The sequence below is a fragment of the Podarcis cretensis genome (genome assembly GCF_951804945.1).
Source record: "Podarcis cretensis genome assembly, chromosome: 9".
Classification (NCBI taxonomy): domain Eukaryota; kingdom Metazoa; phylum Chordata; class Lepidosauria; order Squamata; family Lacertidae; genus Podarcis; species Podarcis cretensis.
In genome coordinates this window covers 44,389,834-44,409,893 of record NC_137178.1, presented here as the reverse complement: position 1 = coordinate 44,409,893, position 20,060 = coordinate 44,389,834, and the positions used below count along the sequence as shown (strand labels likewise).

General features: G+C 39.2%; 1 protein-coding gene across 4 annotated transcripts in view; it reads left to right on the top strand.

Moving 5' to 3' along the window:
* The window catches only part of FSTL5 (follistatin like 5), a 324,108-nt gene that overhangs the window by 67,518 nt on the left and 236,530 nt on the right, over nt 1-20,060 (top strand). For all 4 annotated transcript variants that reach the window (XM_079991393.1, XM_079991391.1, XM_079991392.1 and 1 more), the window contains exon 3: nt 5,714-5,747. In XM_079991393.1, coding sequence (XP_079847519.1) covers nt 5,714-5,747 — 34 coding nt within the window. The remainder of the gene's footprint in view (nt 1-5,713; nt 5,748-20,060) is intronic.

Here is a 20,060-nt window from a genome sequence, read left to right as displayed (position 1 = left end):
TATACATCAAGTAAAATCATGTATCTTTGTACATGTCCTTGTAGGCTTGTGCAAACCAAAGTTTTAAGCAGGTTTCTGAGATGGCACAGCCGCACAAATAGTTTGCAGTTATGCCTGTGCATGCATTCACTGTATTCATAATAACTTGCCCCAGCTGGTTATGGTCCAGCATCAGAGAACTTTAAAACACACAACTTTGGTACAACAATATGTTCCCCTTCAGGTTGGAGATATGGGACAACATTTCTGAATATTCTCCCATGGGGAAAAGTCCTTGTAAAGAGAAAACCAGAGCACTAATGAGAATGTAGTAGTCTAGCCCTCTACCTGTTGTACTAGCTTTCTACATGCAGTAAGGTGCTGGTGTTGCTGTTATTGTTGTTGCTGCTGCTGCATAAGCAAACATTCAGAAATGCAATTCCCCCACCTATAGTCAGAAGTACCTCCTCAGGGAACTGCTACCAATAACAACAACAACAACAATTTATTTATACCCTAACCATCTGGCTGGCTTTCCCCAGCCACTTTGGGCGGCTTCCAGCAAAATATTAAAATACAATAATTCATCAAATATTAAAAGCTTCCCTAAACAAGACTGCCTTCAGATGTATTTTAAAAGTCAGAGAGTTGTTTATTTATTTGACACCTGATGGGATGTTTTGTGTCTAGTATGTTCAAAGATCTTGTGTCCATTTCAAAGATGGAATGGTTGGGTACTTCATTACTACCTTGCTTCTAACCTGATCTAGTTTTTGTTAATGGAGCCAATTTGGCATTGCAATGATAAGCAGAACTTTATTTTGTAGAATATTCCTTTGGATTTCTGGGTAAGGTCTAGTGACTTTTGTTAGGAAGGCAGAGAGAACTCGATTGAATGTCTCTTGTTAGTTCACTTTGGTGCTCTTATATTTTGTAATTTCCTTTTGTTAGGCAGACCTTGATTGGCAGTGGATTGTAATTTGTTCTCATTCTTCCACTGATTTAAATCCTGAGCAGGATTTAACTAAAGTGACTCTGATATGCAACAGAACAGAGCAATGTGTATTCAAGCCTAGGAAGGAATGTGGAAAGCAGCAATATCAAGTGAATCTGAAGCTTTGATGGGCCATTTCTGATTTCATTAACACTGGGCTGAACTTTCAATTAACTCTGATGATGCAAGACGACCTGCACCTTTATTCCTGACAGAGGCGCGGCATCTAATAACTGCACAACAGGCAGGGGGAAAAATTACCTTCCATGCAGCTCTTAAAAGTAATGAGCCTTTGAGTGAGAAAATGACAAGCTGGTCCCACTCCAAAATTCCTGAAAAACGCTTTCAGGTCTCTCTCATTTCTTGTGAATTTTAATACTTATTTGCAGAAATGCCTCAGAGCACATTAGCTTGGAGACTCGGAAAATCAGCAGAGTTATTTGATAATAACTAAAACACAGAAAGTTGCCAGGAAAACTTGAAAATATACACAAGGGGTAGTCTGAAAATCTTAGTACAGGGGAATTGAAACAGGTATTTTTTTGCATGCAAATCAGGTGTTCTGCTCCTGAGTTATGGCTCTTCCCTCTAAATACAAACCCCACAGTAACATGAAAACATATAGCATGCTGTCTTTGGGAATAGCTGTGTGGCTGGGGCAACCCTGATTTCCCAGTGCTGGTAATATTGTTTGTTTTACTTCCAAATTTGTTCTGAGTAGAGGCATTTCCAGGGAAGGGTTCCTTTATGCCCCACTACCAAAGCCAGGAAACAGATTTCCTCATCCTTCATACTCCTCTCCCATCAAGCAAATGAATGAGCGGGTGCAGCCCTACTCCTGCTGGCACAGTTGGAACCTTCCGGCAGTGGCCAAATATGGTCTTCTCAGGAGCTGTTTTCTGGTTAGTGCTTGTTGGTGGAATCTGGGCCTCCTTTCAGGGTAAGGTGCTGGCAAAGGTCTGGCAATTCCCTATGACCCATCACCCAAGTCATTTTGATGGGATGACCAAGGCGAAGGAAGGAGAAGTGACTCTCTCTTTTCCTTTCTTCTTTCACCAGCACTGTTCCTGCCAGGGAAGTCCCAAGTTCCCCCTGGTTTTCTTGGGTGAAATTCTGGAAAATCGCAACCCAGTTTGAGGAGACCCCCAGAGAATTAGTTCATCCACAATTATAAACAGCAGACCAGAGAACTACCCTCTATTGGTAGAAGTGTGGGCCTTGAGAATCTCATTTAGTTATATAAGTAATCCACAAATATGGCTTTGGATGGGTAAGAAGCCTGAATGAGCTTGGAGAACGTGCTTTTGTTATAATAACATTTCCTACTGTTTTGATACACTCATGTTAGTATGTAAAAGCACAGAAATGGCCTTTTGTAGTGGTGTTATGCTCAACGGGAAGAAGCTGGTTAGCAAATGCCAAAATAAAATTGAATTATTGTTAACTTTGGATAAGCTGAGTGGGGGAAGGTTAGTTTAGAGCTGAAATTCAGGTAGATGCCAGCAGGATAATCTAATTTATTTTCTCCTCTTCCCTGCTGTTGCAACTGCAGTGACTATAATCAGTGCAACTACAAATGGCTAATATACTTTTCATATGAATATTACAACAATGTGCTCAACTTGTTCACAAACTCACTTAGAAAGCAATCCTCCCTTTATATGCAGTTACCTGAGAGTAAAAGTCTTTGAACTGCATGGAACTTACTTTTGAGTAAACATGCATAGGTTTGCAGATTAGTGGCTTCTGAATAAAGGATGTTGATTTCCCCCAGTCATTACGGAGAGATTTAGCAAGAGAACCCTTTCCCAGCATTGAGTTGAAATTTGCAAGACACATCACCTGCTTAAATTCTGCCAGCAAAGTGGCTGTTAAAAGTCTCAAGACACCTTCCAGAAAAAAAATGGTCACCCTATCCTGAACGTATTTGAATCACAAGTTGTTCAAAGAAAGAAGTTGAAACTTGAATTAAAAAATTAGATACAATATTCAGAATTTTCAGGTGTGTTTTGGTGAGTATTGTAATCCAGGCCTTCACAAACCAAGCCAAAGTCATGTAAGGAAAACTTTCTATTTTTGATGCTTTCTTGGAACTACAAAAATATAGGGGGTTGTCAAGAACCTGACAGGGCACAATCTATTGCTGCATTTTGCCTGGTGCATCACAAGCTGTGCAGTCTGTCTTAACCTGTGCCAAGACTTGTAAACAACGAACATCATAGCTTGTTCAGAAAGAAGAATGCTTCTTTCAAATTGCTTTAAAGAATTAATCTTGAAAATCTTGTTACAGAAGATCACATTCTCTTGTGATAACAGGATAATAGCTCTTGTTTATTTTTGCAAGTAAATATATGTTTCAATAATATTTTTTAAACAATACTAATTTGAGGCATTGAGTGTCATTTCATTTGTTGCCATTGCACTCCTGTGCCACAACAACAGGGATAAAGAATGAATAATTTCAAGGTAGGTTCACCAAAATTAAAAAAACCTGTTACAATAGGTGCTGAATCAAATTAGAGGCTTGGAAAGATGGAGCCCTGTTTGCCAAGTCTCAGTTCAACTTTGCAAGTAATCTTGATTTATGTGAAGCATTTAGATTCAGATTTTCCAATAAGTTCAAAAGAAAATGGTGTTAAAAGGATAAATTATTGTTTGATTTATAACCAATAAATTGCTTATCATGCATCATTTTATGTGGTTCCAGTTACAGATAGGTAGCCGTGTTGGTCTGCCATAGTCAAAACAAACAAAAATAAAAAATAAAAAATAAAAAAAAGAATCTGAAAAAAAAAATATCTGAAGAAGTGTGCATGCACACGAAAGCTCATACCAAGTACTAACTTAGTTGGTCTTTAAGGTGCTACTGGAAGGAATTTTTTTATTTCATTTTATGTGGGTTTAAGCCAATTGACCTCAGTATGCCTATTGGAATATAGAATTATTATGCCGCCCTCCATGTGTCTCCTCAGAAGTAAACCCCACTTTTAGTGTCTTGTAAGTGTGTTTAGGATTGCAGCTATAGTTTTTGACAGGGAGTAGGAAATATAATATGTAGTGGGGAGCTTGTGCAGTTGTTCAGAACTCTGTATGAATTGTAGATGCACTGTACTTCCAAACTCTTACGTTATAACAACATCACTATTTTTTATAGAATTGACTTGTCAGTCAAAATGAAATATACATAGAAATTAAGCTGGAAGAATGCAATATGATGTCAGTTAATGCTTGAATGAGAAATAATGCTCTTGTGGTTGCCTGGATACAAATAAGATGTGTGTCATAGAGGAAGGCAAATGTAAATGAATGAACAAATGAGTTGTCAACTTTAGCTTTGGAGTCTGATAAGGGCAAGGGAACTGCTTGTAAGATGGATGACTTGCACGAGTCATCAGTGTACTTTGTATGTCTTTGGACAGTTACTCAGCTTTTCTATTTGATTTTGAATAACTTAGGTGGAGTTTTTTGTTGTTTTTTAAACTGAGTCCTCATTATTAAGGCTCAGGGTGGTTTACAATATAAACTTGAACAACAAAATTCCAAGCTAAATAAAACCTAGTGAACACTTGTTTCTATTTAAGAAGCCAGTGCAAATTGAAAGGGGTTTTATTGTTGTCGTTGCTTCTACAGGGGATCAGAGTTTAGCCTTTTGGCAAGTCTAGTTAAAAGGAGCTCCCTGGGGCAATCACTGGCAACATTTTAAAGTCCTTTTACCTTTCAGACAATGACCAATCAATAAAAACTGAATATTTTTTGAGGAAACTAGGTAGCAGGAAAGCCTAGAGATAAAATAGCCTCAAACCCTATAGCATATCAGACAATCCATACCATAGGCCAAATTTGGGCTGCTTGCCTGCAGATCTCTTTAGGGAGGAAATAGCTTGGTGTTGTAATTGAGCTGTGGCTGTCTTACAACCTCACCTGCTGTAATTCAGAGGGCATGGGACTAATCAAAAGATGATGAGTGATGTCCCACAGCAGGCTCTTATGGAAAAAGGCTGGCCTTGAGATATCATGGTCCCAGACAATTGTAACAGGATGATCTTCTTCATGGAAGACACTGTGATGCTCTAGAGCACTGGGGGTAATGGTGCTCAAAAATTTACCATTCCATGAGGTGGAATGCAGCTCTCTGCAAAAGCTGAAGGAAGCCAGAGGCCTCAGTCAAGCTGCAACTATAGTTATCAGTCTTTTCATTTAGCACAGAACATACCACGAAACAATTCAGGCCCTAACTGCCCTTGTGTGTGAAAGATTTGCAGCAGTTCCTTTCCTTTAAGGCCAAGGTCACTTCAGCAAATGCATGACGCCAACTTTACATCTGAGATGATGGGAAATAGGGGGCGATTCCTGTACTTGGCAATTTTCTTCTGCAAATGAATGCTGAAGTCGGTTATGTTCAGAGCTGTTGGGGGAAGAGAAGAACTTAAACAAATGTTACAGAACAATCCTGTGCATGATTACTCAGAAGGCCCATTGTCTTCATCAGGGCTTACTCACAAGTATTTGTGCTTAGAATTTCAGCTTAAGAAGGTGATTTTGATATGCATTACTGCTTGACTGAATTAATCTTGGTGAATTCTGTGGAACTTTCCCTACGGTAAAGGATCAATTGTTCTGCATATACTTATCAACTCTATATGAAAAGGTTTTTTGTCATTGATCTGTGCGTAATAAAGTTATTCTTAGCCTTTAGGCAGTATAGATGGAGTAACTGTTGCTTTTTCTTTTCAATTACAGCAAGAAAAGAGTCCAGAGAATTCAAGAAATAAAGGTATGTTGCTATGGTAGTAGTTTTTATTTAATTGCTTATTTATGTTTAAATCTTTATAAGCCATATTTTCTGGCTTATAAAGTCTACTCAAGTTGATGAACAAAGTATAGAATGTTTTTAAAAAATAATTACCAACTTTATTTTTATCACTAATTGGAGGCTAATATACTAGCACTGCATTTTTACTCACAGTGCAGAGATAATTCTACTTTTACATCTGAATATATGAAGACCTGAACAGAATCGGCTATAGGAAATAAGGATACATTGCATTTCTGTATTTCAGAAATCCCTACACATCTTGTTCTTTGAGCATATTTTGGTTGGCTTCTGTTGTATGAGGAAAGCTAATAAACTGTACAGCAGCATATTTACGGAAACTTATTACTCTTAGTAGCAGCAAAAGATAAACTGCTAGTGTGTGTCATGGCAGAATGTATAAATTGAGGTGTAGTTGGTCCTGACTCTGTTTCCTAAACTTACACCAAGTAGAAACTGTTGTATGGGGTTAAATCTGTACCTATGGCGAGACAAGGAATATTGCCAATGCAAATGAGCTTTGTCCAGAAGTATCTGTAATACAAATAAGTAAGAGGAAATAATTTATCAGGTAAGCATTTCTTGGTGTAATTAGTGCAAAATATTTGAGTTTCACAGATCTGATCACACTAATTGAAGACCTCTTCATTTGAATTGATACAGAATGCTGTAATATTTGCTAGCAGTAGTAGTAGGATATGTAACAAAGTTAGGTAAAAGTTTCCTTGTCCAGAACAACAGATGTGTGTAAGCCTTGTATAGAAGAAACAAATCAAGAAATGTCATGTTTGCATCTTGCACATGCTAAAATTGGGTTGAAAAATATTTTATTTTTAGGATTTCAGAGAAAACTCTTTATATATGAGACATGGTAATGCCTGTGTTTTGTTGCTGTGGTAAGAGTTCTCAAACATGCTTAGCATAACAAGTATCTTTAAAATGAAGCTTTTATTACTCACCTTCAGGCATTCAGTATGAAGTTAAACAGTAGTGGAAGATGTGTTCAGGTGGCAGCACTCGCCTGACCTCTGGTCAGCCATATTAGCATTACTTACTAGGAGAGATGAGGCAGCAGTGAGGTTGGTGCAGAGCAAACACACCAGCAGAGCTACTCTGGCACTTCTGCCAGTGCATTTGCACCAGGCCAGCCTTGATGCTCCCTCTGCCTTGATGACAGTGATGATCTCAGTAGGCAGCAGCAATGTGGTCAACCAGAGATCAGGTGAGTGTTGCCACTCTACTATGCCATCTGCTAGTGAGATTATATAAACGCTCAAGGTGGGACCATGGAAATGAGCACACTAGTTCTGCCCTTCCCATCACTATTCTCCTTCTCCTCCATGAGTTAAAGGAGAAAGTGGGGAGTCTACTACATTTGGAAAGTATTGAGAAAATGTCACCCCCGATGCAGAAATATATGTAATATTTTACATATGTCATAACACACAGTAGACATGCAGTCAGCCAACAACAGATATTTACAAATTGGTTACCTTGCTGGGGCATTCCCTTTCAAAGTAAATGAATTTCTATAGGGGAAATTAGTCTGGATTTTACTTTCTTGGGCTCCATGATCACTGCAGATGGTGACAGCAGTCACAAAATTAAAAGACGCATGCTTCTTGGGAGAAAAGTGATGACAAACCTAGACAGTATCACCTGCCAACAAAGGTCCATATAGTTAAAGCTATAATTTTCCCAGTAGTGATATATGGAAGTGAGAGCTGGACCATAAAGAAGGTTGATTACCGAAGAATTGATGCTTTTGAATTATCGTGCTGGAGGAGACTCTTGAGAGTCCCATGGACTGCAAGAAGATCAAACATATCCATTCTCAAGGAAATCAGCCCTGAGTGCTCACTGGAAGGACAGATCCTGAAGCTGAGACTCCAATACTTTGGCCACCTCGTGAGAAGAGAAGACTCCCTGGAAAAGACCCTGATGTTGGGAAAGATGGAGGGCACAAGGAGAAGGGAACGTCAGAGAACAAGATGGTTGGATAGTGCTCTCGAAGCTACCAGCATGAGTTTGACCAAACTGCGGCAGGCAGTGGAAGACAGGAGTGCATGGCATGCTCTGGTCCATGGGATCATGAAGAATCAGACACGACTAAACAACAACAATTCCTCATGTCTCCTATTCTAGAGTTCCCATCTACTGCTATGGGAGCGCAGATATATCCACCATGTGGAAGCCAGGGCTTCCCCATTAATTTCAGTACAGGGCAGCTCAATCTATTCATCTCTTTGCACATGCAAAGCTGTTCCCTTCATTGAAGTTAATGGAAGCTCTTGCCAGCACATATGCTCACCAGAGCACTGACGCCTACAAGGAATTAATGGATTAGGGTTAAAAAGAAAATTGAGAATTGGTGTGCGTCAGCTTTTTCCCTCTCCCTCCTCAATTAAATCCTGTCCTTCAGAATTCACCATGGAGCTTGCTCAAAACAAAAGATGGTCACTTGCTTTGTAGGTTTAAGGAGGTGTTAGTAGTACAAGTTCGTACATTTGTGAATGCTTAAGTTCATGCCTATTGTATCTCCCTCTGAGGTACCTCATACATGTTGTCTTCCACTTTCACAGCATCAAATTATCTAGAATGCATTTTCTCCCTGCACAGCGGCTGATAGTAAGCAGGCTCTTAAGAATGATTTCTGAGCTTGCTACTTCCATGCAGTGCTGTATATGTTAAAGGAGGTCACCAGCACTCTGCAAGTTGGCAGGACCCAGCATGCTCAGAGGTTCATTAGGTCTTCAATTTAAGAGACTAACCAAGTATACAGTTGTCAAAGACCTGTAAAATATTTCCAACAACTCTATCCATTAAAGTCTGCCAAATCTAGTTTGGGGAACAAATCTATGACTCTCTAGCAGCCACATGAAGCACTGGTTTTGCTGCAATGGAATGTTTATGCTTTGATACCCAGAATTGCATCTGATTTTTTTTCTCCTGAATTTTGCTGCATGCTCTTGGCATGTCTTGATTTGCACTGAAACATCAACATTTGCTTGAGGGGGTGAGACACTGAAATACAAGACATACTTTGAATAAAATAGTGATCCATTTTTCTACATATTGTTTGCAATTTAGAAAAAAAAATGCTTGTGGTTTTCTATCGCTTTTTGTGTGAGTTTCTTCAGGGAATTGCTGTAGGCATAATGTTTCAATTTTGTTACCAAACTTAAAATCCTGGTTTCAGATAGTACCACACCAAAACTGACATCCTGTTTCTTGAAAGTTTTATTCCCTTGCTTTAGATTTTTGTTTTTTAAAAATAAATCAGTACATCTGGGCTTACCTTATCACGGCTAGGTAGTGAGTGAGTGTTTCTCCCATTCAGCATTCCTCCAACATTCTGCTTTCTGATCTGTGGATAAACCTGCATGGAGAAGATACATCATGACATCTAGGTTTTAATTGAAGAGTGGAAAGCTGGGCAAACTAGCTACCAAAAGTGCATGAGATCAGTGAGTGATATTCAACTAAGTCTTGTTCCCAGTAGACACGTTGAAATGAATAAACATGACAAAGGCTGCATACCTACAGGGGGAATGGGGGTTAATGAAAACAATCAGACTTATTTCTGAGTGGACACATAGAGGATTGCCTTGACAGGTCCATGCATTTCAATAGGTCTACTCAGAGTAAAATTATTTGATTGAAACACGGTGTTTGCTGATTTTCTTTCTTTCTTTCTTTCTTTCTTTCTTTCTTTCTTTCTTTTTCTTTCTTTGAGAAAAGTCATTTTACCTCAAAAAAGAGATGAAATATTCCACACAGTAAAAAGCCTTCACTTAAAAATAGCTGTCAGAAATACAGTGGGCAGCTTCTCTATCGTCTCACACCTACAGGAAAGCCCAGCTGAGGACATCATAGGGTTTTCAGAAAGAGCAGACACTCAAGCAGGCTGCAGCATGTAAACCACTGAAAAGACAATTTGCAGAATAAAGGAAAACAAAGCCACTTCAAAAGGGAAGCAAGTGCAATAAAAACAAACCCAAACAGTTCCTATCAAAATTATCACTCCTCTTTCATAATTTCCAAACACAATTTCTTTTCTCATTAACTGGTGGACAATGATCATTAATAAAAAGTTTCAAACCCTAGCTAGGAATGTGAGTTCCGGTTAAAAGTAAGCATGGTTTAGCACTGGTGGCAATATGATCCTGAACTGTGATTAAACCTAAGTATACGGGATTTGGCTCAGGGTTTGGACTCCTACTATTAATATTTTTATTTCCATTCAGTTTGTCTTAGAGGTTGTGGAGCAGTAGCCGATAAGTTTTGATCCACATATTGCAGATGGTAATACTGCTTAGTATAATTTGATGGTGGGCAGTTGCTACTTGCAGGGTCCCTTTATATGTTTATTACCAATCATTTCAGTTTTATTATTTTGGGTAGTATTTTATTTATGGGCAGTGCTGGAAGAAATAGAACTGAGCTATGTCTGCATATTTCGTATTTTAACTGTTCTCTGGCCTGCATGAGTACAATTTAGAAATGTGGCACACAAGTGTACTGTAATACAAATAAGCTACAGTGGATTGGATCCACATGGGCAGCCTAACCCAAAGATCATTGGAATCAATAAAAGGTAAAGGTAAAGGGACCCCTGACCATTAGGTCCAGTCGTGGCCGATTCTGGGGTTGTGGCACTCCTCTCGCTTTATTGGCTGAGGGAGCCAGCGTACAGCTTCCGGGTCATGTGGCCAGCATGACTAAGCCACTTCTGGCGAACCAGAGCAGCGCATGGAAACACCGTTTACCTTCCCGCCGGAGCAGTACCTATTTATCTACTTGCACTTTGACATGCTTTTGAACTGTTAGGTTGGCAGGAGCAGGGACCGAGCAAGGGACGCTCACCCCGTTGCGGGGATTTGAACCGCCGACCTTCTGATCGGCAAGTTCTAGGCTCTGTGGTTTAACCCACAGTGCCACCTGCGTCCCTTTTATTGGAATCAATAGGGGAGACTTAAAGAAGAAGAAGATTTGCACAAAAGAGATGCTTTGTGGACAATGCTTCTAAAAGTATCTCAAGTTTAGGATCTGCAGTTCCCCACTAGTTTTGCCCCTCATATGCAAAACTAGCTAGCGCCATAGGATATTGACAGGCAGCTCTTTAATTACACTATGAGCTTCTCAACTGTTCGATTCCCTTTCATTTTACGCTTACCTTTAGCAATCAGAATACAAAGCGACTGTTCGCTTGCCGATCCATTTAACAAATGTGATTCTCTATTATTATGAACATATTGCCTCCCTTTTCTAATTTCATTAACAAACATCTGTTCCTTTACTGATCTTTATCTACCAGGAGTAAAGAGGAGACCATATGGAATAACTTGCTGCATATCTGTCATTCACTTAATTCTTGGAAAACATTGTAAGGCACCTGCACAATGCTTGAAGCTCTAAAGCCAGTCCTTTTTGGAAAGTCGGGTTGATGGCTGTGGTTGGCTACATAAAGTTGTCACAGGTTGATTTTATTTTATTTGATTTTTACACACAAAAAGAACAAAAGCAAAGCAATAAGAGCTGGAAGCAACCAAAAAATAAAATAAAATTGACACGTCTTTAAATAATCCATGGCGCAGAGTTGAAAGGAATCTTAATCTGATTCTGTGAGTCTTTGTTCAAAATTGCCAGAGTACACTTGAATGGCTTCAAATGCTGGCGAATGACTTGCAATTGTGAAGATATCATAAATGGTGGGTAGCAGAGCATTCTTTGACGTCTTGTTTGATATTGAACAAAAGGTCCTGTATTGTCATGCAAAATATGTTTTAATCTCTGCATCATAAAAGCATAGTTCGTACTGCATAGGTATAATCACATAGAACAACTTGTTTATCCGTTGCGACACTCCAAATAAAGTGCTGTTCCTGGCACTGTGGAGCCTGAGCAGCCCTCTCGTTTATTGGGGAGCTTCATGGAAAAGAAATAGATCTGGAGACGGCTGGAGTGCAAGAGGCACAAGTCTCTTACACAGCTGAACACTCATAAGAGTACACTGTATCTACTGTTTGGTGGTATAGTGTTGAAGAAAGCTTACTTTGCTGCTTCCAGTAGACATCCACTGGGGTTTTTCACAGTGCTCTGTGCATTGCTTTCATCTCCCTCAGGCAGCCCAGTTTTGGAGCCCTTGGAGACTATTGTGATAATTTTGCAAGGCATTCTCCTCCATGGGGACTTGATTGCCACTATTGATCTGTTGAGATGTGCAATGCACAATCCTGTTTGTTTTTTCTAGAAACAGTCCTGGTTATTGATGCCTGGGTGTGTGAACAAGATGGTTGTAACTGTATAGCCTACTACATGCTCTCTTGATCCATGCCCATCCTGGCTGGTTTGGGTAAGTTGTGGAGGATTAACTAGGTGGCTTCATGGTGTGGTGAATGCTTTGCTGCATGGTCAGGTGGTCCCCACTGCTTTGAAGGAGGTGGGGTATTCCTGAAAAAAAATATCCACGCTGAACACAGAGGTTTCTGCCAATCACTGACCAGTCACCAATACACTTTTTTTTTTTTACAGTGGTGAAGAAGGTGATAGTGGTTTTTTTGTACACAGCTTAGTGTACATTGCTTAGTTTTTTAATGCTGCTTAGTTTTATATGCAGTATACTGCTGCATTTTGTTTTTATCTAGTATTTAGGAAATGTTATCAAATCTTGCATTTTTATTGTTTTATGGGAACCACCTACAGATGTTTGTTCTATGATGTAAATTAATAGTTTAAGTGACTTGATGTCATATCAAAGTTCAAAAAACATTAAGTTTTAATGTTGATGTGAACTTCTAAGTGGAAGGGATTTGAATAATAATAGTATTCCTGAAGTCTGATTTAACAGCAACTGTTCATTTGCAAAGGGGGAGTACCTCTTTGGTGTTAGTTTCAAATTTAGGTCAGTTGGTAAAGTGTGCTTGGGGCCAGTTGGAAAGCACAAAACATAGTCCAATCACATCCTGCCCAACAGAGTTTAGCAGTGTTCCCTTTATTTAGGCATGTTCATTCTATCCCTTTAGGACAAATTTGCCTTCTTCATTTCAGTGCAAAAATGAATTCTTCATACTATTTTTTAAAAATATGAAAATGAATCTGCTTGGATATTCTGTCCCTGAGAAGACTTCAGCTTGTATGCATCCCCCTCACTCTAAACAGAGAAACCACCTAGTTTCCCATATGTAAATAAAAATGATTTCACTCTCTCATAGTACAGGAACTTAGCTCTTCTCAGAGAGAGGAGAATATATGGGCTTCGCTTTTCACTGGAAATATTGTTGCTGCCTTTCTCTTGTTCCAAGCTCATATTTCACCTCCTTTATTTGGGCCTGATCAGATGGCATTGTCTCGTGCTCTGTCTACTGAGATAGTGGCATTTCATTTTTGTCAACAAAAATACAGTACTGAGAACAGTGGAATGATAACATCCAGGCTGGATCTAGACACATCAAAGAAGTGTTTCAGTTAAACGCATTGTAAATTTAAACAGGCAGGGAAAACAGGTAGAGAAAAATAGGACTCCATAGCGCCATCTGGTGACACAATGTTATATTGCATATACAACACATATAAATTGCTTTTTCTTTACCAATCTAGTTGAGTCTCCAGGGTCTTACACATTTGGTTATGAAGAACAAGACAAGCAGCTACTAGGAGTTCTTCCGATATTGTCCAAAATATTGTGGATTCGGGATAAAATCAAGAGTTGCTTTCTCCAAAAGTATGGAACTGTGTAATTGACAATATGGTAATATGGTAATATGTCCTAGGAGTGTTCATAGACCACAAGATTCTGTTCAGATCTCAGTTTTGCATGGGGTCTGACAGGCCTTTAGAGGAAAATGAAGCTTCATTTTGCCCTATTTTGGGGGAATCAAAATTGGCTTTTTTCCAGAAATGGATGAAATTTTCAGGCATATTAACCTCTGCCAAGTGAAAAAAGCCTGTCAAATTACAGAATGGAACCCACTTTCCTGGGGAAATCCCAGCATTGCAACTCTGTAAGGAGAATAGGGGTCTCTAAACAATCCTTAGCACCCTTCACCTGTGATATTGTGGGCAACAATTTTACTATGAACTTGGCGTACATTGTAGGGATGTCCCTAAGAAAGAAAGCTGCATAATTTCAGAAAGATTGGGATTATGGTTTGTGAGTTATGATCAGTGAAAAAACCATGTGGATACTTTGGGCCAACAAATCAATGTCAATGTAGCATTTATCAAGATTTATAGTCTTTTAGAAATGAATGGTTTTTATTTTATCTTTTATTTTTATTTTATCTTTTAAAACAAGACTTCAGGCTTGTGTTTGTCTTAATTAGCACCACAAGTCACAGAAGCTGAGTGCAAACCTTATATGACAGGAGTGGGTGCTTGGGCATGTAGCACAGAGGCAGAAGGACTTGAATGTCCTGCATTTTCCAAGCAACTGCTGATAATTAGCAAAAAATATAGAAGAGACAAGAAGAAGGTGATGCAATACTGGGACAGCCATTCCTCAAAGCTCTGTGATTGGAGTTCCCTGGTAAAATCATTCTATCTCTGTAGAAGCTTGCCTTGTCTGTCACAAAAGAGCTGTTTCCCTACCTTGGCATCTTCCTTATATGATGTTTGAAAAATGTTTCCAATTTTTCAGAAAAGCTGTTGGCAGCCTATTATGAAGATGATTATTTAGCTCTCTTACTTGCTCCAAAGTACCTTGGAAATCCCTGCTCATGTTTAGGCATGTGGAGAGATCGTACTGGGCTCAGATAAGCCCTGAACTGTCTGAAGTGGCTCCCCTTTGATCCTTGGCTTGAGATTTGTCCAAAAATTTTGCACACCCCAGTAATCCACTGCAACACTATCCAGTAGTTAAGAACATAAGAGCATCCAGTAATTAATAATATTTTGTTGTTGGAAAAGAGAGAAGTGTTGGGTAATGGAATATGTTACATTGTTGTAGATTATTCCCAAATGCTTCTAGGGCAACCAAGTAGACATGTGAGTTATATGTGTAGTCATGTAAGAGACAGTGTTTCTAAAGAGTAGAGAAAGGCAGAAATGCTTTATAGGTATTATCTTACTAATTCTCCAAAAGAAGGAAGAGCACAGCAGTCCCATGAGATTAGATCACTCTGTCTAATCTCATGTTGGTTGAAAGCCACAGACTTAAAATCTTCTATCTTCCCTTGTTACAACATCTATAGCACAGCTGGGATTGACTGATGCATCACACACGCACACACAGTGTAAACATACATACACAGTTACATCTGTATGCTTAAGAGGTATAAAGTTGTCTTTCATATACAAAATTATCTATAACTTTATGCCAATCAATAGCATGCTATTTGCTTGTCCCTATTTAGAATGTTTCACTGGTCAGTTATTCCCAACCCTATTATTGCTGCATGAAAGACATTTTTCATGGCAAAATGACCCCCAACAAAGAGTCATTGAATTTAAAAACTAGTCCAGTCCTCCATTAATAAAGAAAGGAAGGTTATTGGTCTGAAATTGCTAGCAGTGCATGTTAGTTCTACCGTGCATAACAGGCTGAGTGGCTGTGAATGTTCCCAGAAGATGGCAGTAGTGTACTCAGTACATTAGCCAGCCCATTACATCATCGAAAGCTCTTTCTTAATTGCCAATTTTCCTTTAAAAAAACTAATGTGTGTCTTTTAATACAAAATATTTAGTCTTGTCATGTTGAGCTCTTTTCAACAAGCTTCCGTTCCTGAACAGCAATATGGTAGAATCCAGGATACTAACTGGAGAGTGAATTGCTGACAGAGTTTTGAAGACTGAAGTGTTACCTCATTCCTAGCAGTTAGGTGCATCATCCAGTTGTTAGTATGCAACACAAAGATGGAGTTTGTTGCCTGTCTGTCCTAAAGATACTTCAGGGAGATTTCTCTCAGGAAAAGCAGATTACTCAGGCATCAGAGTTTAGGGACTTAATGCATTGGAAATTCAGTGCTTATGCACACTGCAGAAATATATAGTGTAAATATTTACTAGCCTTTTTCAAAACTGAACAGAAACTTTATAAGTTGCTTCTTTCTTTCAAAGAATCGCCAACTACCTTAATAACCTAACTAAGTAGAGTTTTGTTGTCATCGTTACAAAATTCTTGATTAATCTCAAGGGTGTTAGGAGTTTTCCAGAGGATACTGTGGAGGCAAAACAGAATCTCCTCCTTCCTCTCCTACTGTAATGCAGCCTACCTTTAATTTTATACCTACCTGATCTCAAAGTCAAAATAAAGTGTTTTAGGTTGGTCTGTCAGTGCTCTCAATAGATGGTTAGTCTCCACTAAGTCACATAAGCAAAAGAAGAAATATTCAAAATTATGAAGCCCTTCAAAGCTTTCTAAAGCATCATACAGTTGTTGTTGTTGTTGTTGTTGTTGTTGTTGTTGTTGTTGTTGTTGTTGTTGTTTTAAGGGAAACACTAATGCCATTATTTGTGGTGCAATCCTGTGCCTGTCTATCTGATGGGTTCAATGGCACTTATTCTAGTAAGTAGATATAGCCTTAATAAAGAAAAGAAAAGAAAAGAAAAGAAAAGAAAAGCTTAATGCGCTTTCTCAACATCAGTTTATAGCTTCAAGTCATGATTGATGAATTTTAGTCAAATATCAGCCTTTTACATTTTATTCCATTTTGGATTTTATATTGGGGCCAAATAAGATAAGATTAAGGAATCTCATATCACTCTTATTTAAAGAAGCTGTCTGAGTTAATTGAGTCCATAGTGCTGGGGAAAGGGGGTTAAGCTTTAACCACTGTGAAATTTTCCAATGGAAAGACCTCCCCACTCCCACCCTCACCCCAAAAGCTGCTAGTAGGGAAAATTTTGAGAGAGTGAATTTAACTGGGAAAATCACAAGAAAGGATTAAGGGCCCCTCACCCACCAACGTATCATCAATTTAATTCCATTTATGAATTGCTCCCCATAAAATATGTTTAAGTGATTCACAATAAAAAACAACAATAAAAACAATAGCACAAAGTGTGTGTGTGCGCGCACACGCGCATGTGCGTGTAAAACACTTTTTCTATATAAAAAACAGTTAAAACAATTTCACACATAAAACCCTGCCCTCATGGGCCAGCTTTGAAAGGTAGGTAGGACTACTCACCTGTCAAAGTTGGCATATGGGGTAAGGGGAGAGGATCTGGGCTGGCATGCCAACCCCCCTCCCCTAATAATGTAAGAGATCCAGCCATGGATCCCTGCAATGTCTGCTAGTTGGATATATTTTGGGTAACAACCAAAGCAAAAAGTACTTACAATGTAGCTTTGTCTTATTTTTTCTTTTTCTTTTAGCATGCTCATTTATATACTGTCATTTGTTCTTATATACTTATTCCAGGAATGTCAGAGGCAGTAGTCTGGGACTGTAGGAAAGCCGAGTGAAGAGGTACATGCCTAAATGAGATGCCATACATAACCAAATGAGGAAAAATGAAAGAGGCAAATTGATAAAAGAAATAAAGGAAATGGAAATGCATCATAAAAGAACAGGCCAAGTGTAGGCAGCTAAACAGAAAATGTAGGCTCCTTTGACAACAGCTGAGTCTGCTCTTTATTTTATAGAATGCATTAACTACACATTACATGCAAATACATACATCAGATACACCACTTTTTTCCCTTTCCTTTTTTTAAAAAGAAAGACCGCTTGCAATATGGAAGAAGAAATGCAGCAAATGGGAAAGCTCTTCAACCTTTCCCTACCACACAGCTTCTGAAATGCAGGCCTCAAGATATTCCACTCTCTTCCTTCCCTTTGCCCAGAGTATATGTGGGTTCCATGTAGTCTCAAAGGCTTCATGTGGGTGAGGAATGAAGGGCTTCTGGAGGCCTATGCTTCATCTTCCAGCCTCCTCTAAATTTGTTTAGAAAAGACTTTCTAAAGAAAGATGCTACTTGATAAGTTCCAGGAGTTTTACTTGCATTTTAGGCTGTTTTATTACTGTTTTATTGCATTTTAATACTGTTGTTTATGTGTTACTGTGTATGTGTTTTTCCTGTTTTGGTGTGTGTATACAGTGCTTATTTTTGGACTTTGGGGAGCATATTTGTGCTTTGCTTGTTTCTGATGAGTTATCTGTTTTGCTTGCGTTTTGCTTACTTTGGGGTATGTGGAAAGGTTTTGTTGTTGTTGTTGCATGTGTGTGTGTTGAAGGGGGTTTTCTCCAGTTGTTCTTCTCTGAAATTGGTATTTTATGATCCAATCAATATTTCCCCCCAGATATATATATGCACCCTGACCCCCAAAACATTGCCTGGGATTCAGGGGGAAAAATAATAAGCATATGTTTGGAACAATGTTTCTATAATACATTGTATGACTTCCAAAATCAACACTTTCTTATGTTTTTCTTTACCAGAATTTTCATGCTGGAAATTAAAAGACACAGTCTTACGGTGAATGTGTTGCATGGTACTTAGGTAAACCTGTTTCTGATCAGCATAATCAGATATTGATTCCTTGGAGTGCTGCTTATACCTCTGCCACAATATATCTGCTCTCTCAAGCAATAGCTGAAAGCTATTACCTTGAGGTTGTAAGTCCAGCGAGTGGGTCTCAGTTTCTCTTCCACGCATATTGTAATTGCAGCAGTGTGCATTCATTGTGCAGGTGCTCAAAACAAAGAAGGCATTCATTTTGTGTTTCTCAGTCTCTTCATAGGGGTTGGGTGACTCGTTTTATGATCCACTTAGGCTGCATTCCTTTTGACTTCGAAACCACCAGTTTCCTCCTGCTGCACAGGAACGCTGCACATCGTGTCAGGTCCTCTTACTGCTTATATCATAACTAGGAGCGGATATTAAAGTGAAGTGCAGATTAAAGACTGCTAAAATGCTGCCGCTAACAATTATGGTGGGCCACTATTCTATTTCTCATTTCTCTCCAAAGGTCAGATTAATAAAGCTTCATGGCACATTAGCATAAAATGTGGGCCTGCCTGCCTGTTTTTATTATGCTTAAAGCCTGGTGTTTCTAAGGAGACTTTTCCAGGATTGAATGCATCCATTCTTCACTTAGCACTTTAGGCGAGTCATATTTAGATCCCTTTTCAGAAAGGGACACTAATCGGACAACTACTGTCAATCAAACTCTTATTGGCTTTTTCAGTATGTCTGTGCTCAAGAAGGCCATTTCACTTCCATTAAGGGGGAGGGGAGGATAAGAATTATGCTAGATTTTTTTTAAAAAAACTGCTCTAGAGTAGATGAAGAAGAAATGGTTTATTAGTATTGCATTCAAATTTACTTCAGAAACTTCACATAAAACTTTTTTAAAAACAACAACAACAGCAGCATAGCTTTCTATCATGCAGTCACAAAAGGCATCTTCCCTTGACAAGCCAAAGTGAGTCTTCATGATCACTTTCTTTATAATCCTGGAGCTGTGCTTTTGTACCAGAACATACATAATACAGTCATACCTCAAGTTACAGCCGCTTCAGGTTGCGTTTTTTTGGGTTATGGACTGCTGAAACCTGGAAGCACCGGAATGGGTTACTTCCGGGTTTCGGCAGTAGCGCATGCGCAGAAGCGCTAAATCACACTTTGCACATGCGCAGAAGCACTGAATTGCAACCCAAGCATGTGCAGCCACGCAGCCATGGGTTGTGAACGCTGCTGGTTGTGAACGTGCATCCCGCACAGATCACGTTCACAACCTGAGCGTCCACTGTATGAAGTTCCCTACCAGCTAGTTATCGCAGTGATTAAGGAGCAGCCAAAATATGCAAATGAAACTAGCCCAATTCATGTGTTTTTGTCTGAACAGGGAAACCTAATTACCTGCTGAGGCTGTGAATACTGGCACCAGCCTCATCATACTTGCACATGTCTGTCCTGTTGCTTCCATCCTGAACTTCCTGCAGTGAGTGGGAAGGCCAGAAGGGACACTGTAAGCACAGTTCAGCTAGCAATCAGGAACCCTGTGTGATGAGGGTTCTAGATCATGGAAAGGACTGTAAACATGCATACCCTCCAACATTTCTCCGATGAAAATAGGGACATCCTCAGCAAAAGTGGGACATTCTGGGATCAAATAAAAAACTGGGACACTTGGAGGGTCTGAACATTTCCAGGTGAATGTGCTTAAAATTACACTTCAGACTTTTCAATTTAACACTGGAAAGTCACCAGCATATATGTTTATGGGAACTGAACCAGCGACCAGGAAACAGGCCTGGGGCTGGGTGGGTGTCATAGTGGATAGCTTGATGAAGATGTTGACACAGTATGCATCAGCTGTGAAAATA